Source organism: Pongo pygmaeus, chromosome 20 (genome assembly GCF_028885625.2).
Source record: "Pongo pygmaeus isolate AG05252 chromosome 20, NHGRI_mPonPyg2-v2.0_pri, whole genome shotgun sequence".
NCBI classification, from domain to species: domain Eukaryota; kingdom Metazoa; phylum Chordata; class Mammalia; order Primates; family Hominidae; genus Pongo; species Pongo pygmaeus.
Window position 1 is genome coordinate 41956175 of NC_072393.2, and position 9270 is coordinate 41965444.

Sequence of the window (9270 nt, forward strand, 5' to 3'; positions counted from 1 at the left end):
TATCATTAAAATGGCCATACTGCCCAAGGCAATTTATAGATTCAATGCTATTCCTATCAAACTACCAAGGACATTCTTCACAGAACTAGAAAAAGCTATTTTAAAATTCACATGGAACCAAAAAGGGCCTGAATAGCCAAGGTAATCCTAAGCAAAAAGAACAATGCTAGTTATATCATACTACCTGACTTCAAGCTATACTACAAGGCTACAGTAACCAAAACGCAATGGTGTTGGTACAGAAACAGACACACAGACCAATGGAATAGAATAGAGGACCTAGAAAGTCACACACCTGCAACCAACTGATCTTTGACAAAGTCAACAAAAATAAGCAATGAGGAAAGGACTCCCTATTCAATAAATGGTGCTGGGATGACTGGCATATGCAGAAGAATGAAACTGGACCTGTACTTTTCAACATATACAAAAATTAACTCAAGTTTGATGAAAGGCTTAAATGTAAGAACTAAAACTAAAAATCCAGAAGAAAACCTAGGAAATACCCTTGTAAACATCAGCCTTGGCAGATAATTTATGACTAATTCCTCAAAAGCAACTGAAACAAAACAAAAATTGACAAGTGAGACCTAACTAAAGAGCTTCCGCTCAGCAAAAGAAATTATCAACAGAGTAAACAACAACTTACAGAATGGGAGAAAATACTCACAAACTACACATTTAACAAAGGTCTAATATCCAGAATCTACAAGGAATTTAAACAATTCAACAAGAAGAAAACAATCCCACTAAAAGTGGGTAAAGGATATGAACAGACCCTTCTCAAAAGACATACAAGCAGCCAACAAACATACTTTTTAAAATGCCCCACACCACTAATCTTCAGAGAAATGCAAATCAAAACCACAATGAATTAGCCATCTCATATCAGTCAGAGCGATTATTGTTAAAAAGTCAAAAGTAACAGATGTTGGTGAGGCTGCAGAGAAAAGGGAATGCTTATACACTGTTGGTGGGAGTGTAAATTAGTTTAGCCACTGTGGGATGCAGTTTGGAGATTTCTCAAATAACTAAAAATAGAACAACCATTTGACTCAGCAATCCCATTACTGGGTACATACCCAAAAGAAAATAAATCATTTTACAAAAAAGACACATGCACTCATGTTCATCACAGCACTATTCACAATAGCAAATACACAGAATCAACCTAGGTGCCCCTCAACAGTGGCTTGGATAAAGAAAATGTGGTATACATATGTCATGGAATATCATACATAAAAAAGAACAAAATCATGTCCTTTGAAGCAACATGGATGCAGCTTGAGGCCATTATTCTAAAAGCATTAATGCAGAAAAAGAAAATCAAATACTGCATGTTCTCACTGCTAAGTGGGAGCTAAACACTGGGTACAGATAGACATAAATATGGGAACAATACACACTGCGACTACTAGAGGCGGGAGGAAGGGAGAGAAACAAGAGTTGAAAAACTATTGGGTACTAGGTTCACTACCTGGAAGACAAGATCAATTGTACTCCAAATCTCAGCATCATGCAATATACTCATGTTAACAAACCTGCAAATGTACCCCCTGAATCGAAAATAAAAGTTGAAAAAAAAAACCAAAAACAAAATGAAGGAGAAACTAAAACATACCCAAGTAAACAAAAACTGAGGGACCTCATTCGAAGACATGCCATAATAGAAAAGCTAAGGGGAGCCCTGCAAGTTGGAATGAAAAGACAGTAGAAAGTAACTCAAAGCCATGTACAAAAATGAAGAACAGGCCAGGCACGGTGGCTCACGCCTGTAATCCCAGCACTTTGGGAGGCCAAGGCAGGCGGATCATGAGGTCAGGAGTTCGAGACCAGCCTGGCCAACATGGTGAAACCCCATCTCTACTAAAAATACAAAAATTAGCTGGGCATGGTGGCACATGCCTATAATCCCAGCTACTTGGGAGGCTGATGTAGGAGAATCGCTTGACCCCGGAGGTGGAGGTTGCAGTGAGCAGAGATCATGCCACTGCACTCATGCCTGGGTGACAGAGTGAGACCCTGTCTAAAAAAAAAAAAAAAAGAAAATAACGATAAAGGTAGCTAAAAAGGCAAAGCAAATACAAAACTCTATTGCATCTTGGGCTTGTGGGTCCTCTTTATTTCCCCAATATGATTTAAAAGACTAATGTGTAAAACAGTCATTATAAACCAATGTTAAAGGGCACACAATATATAAAAATGTAACCTGTGACAAAACAACATGAAGAGGCGCAGAACTGTATAGGAACAGAGTTTTGGATATAGTATTAAAGCTAAGGAGTGTGCAGCACAGTTTTGACTCAACAGGTCTGGAATTTTGTTTGTCTAAGACAGGGTCTCACTCTTTTGCCCCAGCTGGAGTGCCGTAGTGTCTGGAATGTTTAAACCCTGCCTATTCCAAAGAAAGTTGTAGCCCTTGACTAACACCTAGAAGATAAATTCTGGCCCCGGAATAGCCAGCTTTTATTAATTTTAATGTGATCCTTTCACTAGTGGGAAAACAACAACAACAACACTTTTCTGAGTTGTGTGAGTCCATCCAGCAGTCAGTGAATCTGAAAGTGGTCTTGGAGTTCCCTGACCAAAGTCTATTAATTCAAACCAGTTATTTGTAAATGTAAAATATTCACTATAATCTTCAGAATACATGCTAAGAAAACAATCAGCTTATATAAAAGAAATGACAAGGGAATTAAAATGGTACAGTACAATAAGTCAATTAAAAACAAAAGAAGGCCAGGCGTAGTGGCTCATACCACTTATCCCAACACTTTTGGGAAGCTGAGGCAGGCAGATCGCTTGAGCCCAGGAGTTCAAGACCAGCTTGGCCAACATGGTGAAACCCTGACTCTACCAAAAATGCAAAAAATTAGCCAGGCATGGTGGTGCTCACCTGTGGTCCCAGCTGTTGGGGAGGTGGGGGGCGGGGGTGTGTGGGAGCTGGGGCTGGGATGGGAGGATCACTTGAGCCCAGGCGGTTGAGGCTGCAGTGAGGTGCGACTGCACCACTGAACTCCAGCCTGGGTGATGGAGTGATACCTTGTCTCAAAAAAATTTAAAAAAAGGGCCAGGCCTGGTGGCTCATGCCTGTAATCCCAGCACTCTGGGAGGCCAAGACAGGTACATCACCTGAGGTCAGGAGTTTCAGACCAGTCCGGCCAATATGGTAAAATCCCATCTCTACTAAAAATACAAAAATTAGCCTGGTGTGGTGGCAGGCACCTGTAATCTCAGCTACTTGGGAGGCTGAGGCAGGAGAAGCACTTGAAGGAGGCGGAGGTTGCAGTGAGCCGAGATTGCGCCACTGCACTCCAGCCTGGGCAACAGAGCGAGACTGTCTCCAAAAAAAAAAAAAAAAAAAAAAATTCATATGACATTGCAACAGATTCGGAATAGCCAAAACAAATCTGCTGGAAGACTGATATTTCCCAATTCAGAACTGACTATAAAACCACAATAATCAAGACTGTGGGGCACGGAATATGGATAGATATATTGATCAATGGAATAGAACTGAGTGAAAATTTAAACCAGTGTAGCTGGGGTCAGGTGATTTTTGACAAGGGTGCCAATCTAATGAAATAGAGGAAAGAACAGTCTTTTCAACAAATGGTGCCAGAAAAATTGAATATCCACATGCAAAAGAATGAAATTGCATCACTCCTTAAAAACACATAAAAAAAAATAACTGAAAACAGATCAATGACCCAAATATAAGAACTAAAACTATAAAACTCAGAAGGAAATGTAGGGGTAAGTCATCATGAACTTATATTTGGCAACGGATTCTTTTTTTTTTTTTTTTGAGATGGAGTCTTACTCTGTCACCCAGAGTGGGGTGCAGTGGCGCCATCTCGGCTCACTGCAACCTCCACCTCCCAGGTTCAAGTGATTCTCCTGCCTCAGCCTCCTCTCGAGTAGCTGGGATTACAGGTGCCCACCACCATGCCTGGCTAATTTTTGTATTTTTAGTAGGAGATGGGGTTTCACCATGCTGGCCAGGCTGGTTTCAAACTCTTGACCTCAAGTGATCCACCCATCTCTGCCTCCCAAAGTGCTGGGATTACAGTCTGAGCCACTGCATCTGGCCTATATTTGGCAATGGATTCTTAAATGATGACACCAAAAGCAGAAGCAGCAAAAGAAAATTTTGATAAATTAGGATGTATCAAAACTAAAAGCTTTTGTGCATCAAAAAATCATTATAGAAGAAACTGATAGGACAGCCTGCACGATGTGAGAAAATATTTGCAAATCATATATCTCATGAGCATTTAACATCCAGAATACATAAAAACTCCTACAACTCAGCCCAACAAAAAGACAAACAGCCCAAGTTAAAAACTGGCAAAAGACTTCAGTAGACATTTCTTCATAAAAGATGAACAAATGGCCAACAAGTACATTGAAAAGATGCTCAAAATCATTAGACAATAGGAAAATAATAACAGAACCATGAGAATAACATCAGCAAGATGGCAGTTGAGGAAGCTTCAATTCCCTATTCTCTATTGAAACACTTGAAAAACAACTAGAGACTAGCTAAAATATCTTTGTAAGGGTCTGGAAATCACTCAAAGACTATAACTATCAAGCAAATGCCCAGTCAAGAGAAAGCCACATTCAAAATGGTAGTGAATTTGTTGATTATGTTACTTGTGCCCTTACTCCATCTCTAGTGCAGCCTGGAAGAAGCAGCCCAGTTCCCATTTCCCTCCTTCAGGCCAGAAGGAACAAAGCAGAGCTTATTTGGAACATGCTAATCTGTCTGTGGGCTCCTTGAGGTACTAAGGTACTGGGTTCTGTTTTGTCTGATTTTCTTTCTTTTTTTTTTTTAGACAGAGTCTCGCTTTGTCATCCAGGCTGGAGTGTAGTGGCATGATCTCGGCTCACTGCAACCTCTGCCTCCCAGGTGCAAGCAATTCTCCTGCCTCAGCCTCCTGTGCGGCTGGGATTATAGGTGCACGCCACCACGCCTGGCAAATTTTTGTATTTTTAATAAAGACAGGGTTTCACTAGGTTGGCCAGGCTGGTCTCGAACTCCTAACCTCAAGTGATCTGCCTGCCTCGGCCTCCCAAAGTGCTGGGATTACAGGTGTGAGCCACTCTGACTTTTGAGTTTCAACATGTAAAAAGCTGCACAGCTCAGATCTCAGGCAGGTAAAGGCCACAAAGGACAGTGGTGGGCACTGTGGTGCATCAAAGCTAAAACACTATTAAAACTAGAAATAAGTGCAGCAGCACTGCAGGATATAAGATCAATATGCAAAACTCAATGATATTTTAATTGCCTGGACACTTGTGGATACTTGAAGCAAACAATTACAGGTGCGAAAATATAACATCTAGGGCCTAAGAAGCAAGGGTGAAACCCTATGGAAATTAAGGCATTTGAAAGCAGCTATGCATATTGGGGAAACTGGTAAAAGCACATACACAGGTATAGGCACAGGCATGCTACAGACCCAGGAAAAATGTAAGACCTTAGACTTTCACCCTGAGATGATCCCAAGGCCCTAATTAGTGAAGATCTTCTCCAACAGTCTGCAAAAATTGGAGAAGTAGCTGTTTCTTCAAATGCCCAGTTTTCAACAAAAGACTGCAAGGCATACAAAGACACAGGAAAACAGGGTCCAAATAAATTACATTTGAAGGAACAAAAGCATTGGAGTAACTAGAAAAAGGCTTTGTAAAAACTGTCTTAAATATGCTCATAGAGCTAAAGGAAAACAGAGAAAGAACTAGAAAGGAAATCAGGAAAATGACATATAAATAAGTGAGATACCAACAAAGAGAAATAATTACTTTTTAAAAAACTGGCTGGGTGTCGTGGCTCATGCCTGTAATCCCAGCACTTAGGGAGGCTGAGGCGGGCAAATAACATGAGGCCAGGAGTTCCAGACTAGCCTGGCCAACATGGTAAAACCCTGTCTGACCTGTAGTCCCAGCTACTCAGGAGGCTGAGGCATGACAATTGCTTGAGCCTGGGAGGCACAGAGGTTGCAGTGAGCCGAGATCACACAACTGCACTCCAGCCTGGGTGACAGGGCAAGACTCTTGTTGCAAAAAAAAGAAAAAGAAAAAAACGAAGAATTGGCTCAGAGTGCTCAAACCCTGCACATTCCAAAGAAGAAATTGTCCTTGACCAGCTCCTGGGAGATAATCTCTGAGCAGTTAAGAGTATCCTGCCTGATTAACAGAGTCTATGTATATCTGAGGTCTTAGCCATGCCAGATAGCTTTTGTTAACAATGTGGTTTATGGTAAATACCTGTATCCATCTGACTTCTGGGTAGGCTTGACTAAGTAGGTAAGGTCAGTGCACAGAACCTTCATGCCCACATGACTGATCGTCAATAAAAACCCTGGACATGGGCCAGGGCAGTAGCTCACACCTGTAATTCCAACACTTTGGGAGGCAGAGGCAGGTGGATCACTTGAGCCCAGGAGTTCAAGACCAGCTTGGGCAACATGGCAAAACCTCATCTATACAAATAATACAAAAATTAGCCAGGTGTTGTGGTGTGTGCCTGTAGTCCCAGCTACTTGGGAGACTGAGGTGGGAGGATCCCTTGAGGCTGGGAAGTAGAGGCCGCATTGAGCCGTGACCCCACCACTGCATTTCAGCCTGGGTGAGAGAGCAAGACCCTATCTTAAAAAAAAAAAAACAACCCCACAAGAAAACAAAGCAAAACAAAAAACCCTGGAAACCATGGCTTAGGAGAGCTTCCCTGGTTGGCCACGCTTCACGTTTGTATTTACACATTGTTGCTGGGAGAATTAGGTGCTGCCTGTGCAACTGCACTGGAAGCTTGCACCTGGTTTCTCCCGGTATTTGCCCTATGCAACTTTTCCCTTTGCTGATTTTAATGTGTACCTTTTCATTGTAATGAAGAATAACCATGAGCATAACAGCTTTTCTGAGTTCTGTGAGTCCTTCTAGCAAATCATTGAACCTAAGACAATCAAATTGCCTTAATAGAACATTTGCAAATCTGGCTTTTAAAAAATTCATTTCAAGTGCCCATCAAAATTAACTTTGTATTTTCATTGCTCTTGATTTACAGAAAATGTATGGGGAATACTAAGAATCTTCACAAACCAGCTTTTTTCTTCCCTTGCGGATAAGGACTTAAAGTGCCAGGCCTTTATTTATTTCTCTAGGTTTATGTCCATATTAATGTATCCAGGCCTCACAAAGACCCTAAAGCACTTATATAATTATTGTCTACATTCTACAACAAGAAACTGTAAAGCGGAAAAATGAGTAACTATTAACCCCTTTGAAATGTAGTATGAACATATAACTGAATTTTAAATTTTTTTCACTTTTCCTAAGCTAATTAACACAGGATTACCTTTTATTTTAATTAACTTAAATTTAAATACAAAAGCAATATAAATGTTTTTCTATTAAATGCAACTTTATTGTTTTGGTAGGACTATAATTCACCTTAAACACTGAAAATTTAGCATCCAAACTGAGACATGCAATAACAATAAAACATATACCAGATTTTGAAAACTTGGTATAAAGATATGAGTGTAAAGTATTTCAGTGTATTCATATCATTACATGTTGAAATAATATTTTGGATATATTGGTTTAAATAAAATACATTACCAAAATTAACTTCAGCTGTTTCTTTTTCTTTTTAAAATGTGTTTAAAGCCGGGCGCAGTGGCTCACGCCTGTAATCCCAGCACTTTGGGAGGATGAGGTAGGTGGATCACCTGAGGTCAGGAGTTCGAGACCAGCCCAGCCAACATGATGAAACCCCGTCTCTACTAAAAATTCAAAAATTAGCTGGGCATGGTGGCAAGCGCCTGTAATCCCAGCTACTTGGGAGGCTGAGGCAGGAGACTCACTTGAACCTGGGAGGCAGAGGTTGCAGGGAACTGAGATTGCACCATTGCACTCCAGCCTGGGCAATAAGAGTGAAACTCTGTCTCAAAAAACAACAACAACAAAGTGTCTAATGGAAATTTTTAAATTACCTAAGTGGCTTTATATTATATTTGCATTAGACTGTGCTGCTTTAGACTCAAACACCACTGTATCAGGCTGCCTCTCACAATCTACACCAATATGTGGTCTGAATTAGTCACACTGCCAAATCTCAAACCAGATTTGGTTGTCACCACTTAAATCCCCTCATGAATGTTCTGGAAAAACTCCCTGCCCTTGTTGACATAGCCTTCTCTGCATACAACTCCTATCATATTCCCACTCCTAAATGTCTCCAAAGCCAACTTTGATTAATACCTACCATCTCCTATCTTGCTTTGTTTGCAAATCAAGTCTGTAAATAAGATCAAAGGTATCTAGTGTGCTATTCTACTTAATCACTCATCTCCTCCTTAACAAATTACATTCTAAAGAAAAGTTTCAACTTCTCCTCCAGGAGTTGTATTTCTATACCATAAAAACCCTTTGGAAAAAAAGAAGCACATGGGAGAATTGAATGATTTACCTAATGGGTATGTGAATATTCAATGAAAAGGAAATGGGCATTCGGAAAGGCAATGGAGGACAAGTGGACCCATCTCTACGGTCCTGTTGTTAATTGGCAAGGGAAAGCCAAGGGACCAGGTAAATGAACAAAAAAATAAACTAACCTTGAGTTAGCCATTAGTACCAATGCTGTCTTCCACTTCAGGGGGCCTTCACTTGCAGAACTACATAACCAAGAGGGAGAAAGGACTCATGACATCCTGGACTGGTTAAATAAGAACACATTGTTCACCACCAGAAAAGCCCATCACACACAACAAACACACCCAGATCGAAGAGGGAAACTAGAATACTGTCGACTCCTCCCCACATCCGAGAAAAAGGTACGACCAATGCCTAGCAGTTTCTAGGGAACACAGCTCAGGAAATACTGTAGTTCTTCAATGTATAAATGGCCTCCAAATTCATGCAAGGGGAGTTATCCCAGGAATAAATACTACACCTATGCCTTCCCCTTCACGTGTTCCCAGGAAACTTCATTTATCTATCTTATCTATCTACCTATCTATCTATTATTTATCTATCATTTATCTATCTTCTATATATCATCTATCTAATCTATCTATATGCGTGTGTGTGTATGTATAAGACCTCACGAAGAGATTACATCACAGACATCACAGAGTCGGGAAAATGACGCTTTACCCAAAACAAACTCCTACAGGCTCATGGAAAAAAACAAACAAACAAACAAAAACACTTCTACCCCGTTCACACTTATAGTTGGTCACAACAGTGCTGTCACACGATCAC

At 40.6% G+C, this 9270-nt stretch overlaps 1 protein-coding gene across 10 annotated transcripts in view; it reads right to left on the reverse strand.

Moving 5' to 3' along the window:
* ZNF529 (zinc finger protein 529) overlaps positions 1-9270 on the reverse strand; it is a 61579-nt gene that overhangs the window by 19965 nt on the left and 32344 nt on the right. For 5 of the 10 annotated variants that reach the window (XM_063657571.1, XM_063657570.1, XM_054462354.2 and 2 more), the window contains exon 2: positions 8622-8681. The exons of 4 other annotated variants lie outside the window; for them this stretch is intronic. In XM_063657571.1, coding sequence (XP_063513641.1) covers positions 8622-8635 — 14 coding nt within the window. In that variant the 5' untranslated portion in view covers positions 8636-8681. Of the gene's footprint in view, positions 1-8621; positions 8682-8959; positions 9190-9270 lie in introns of those variants that run through there. One more of the 10 variants, XM_054462351.2, reaches the window with a different exon arrangement.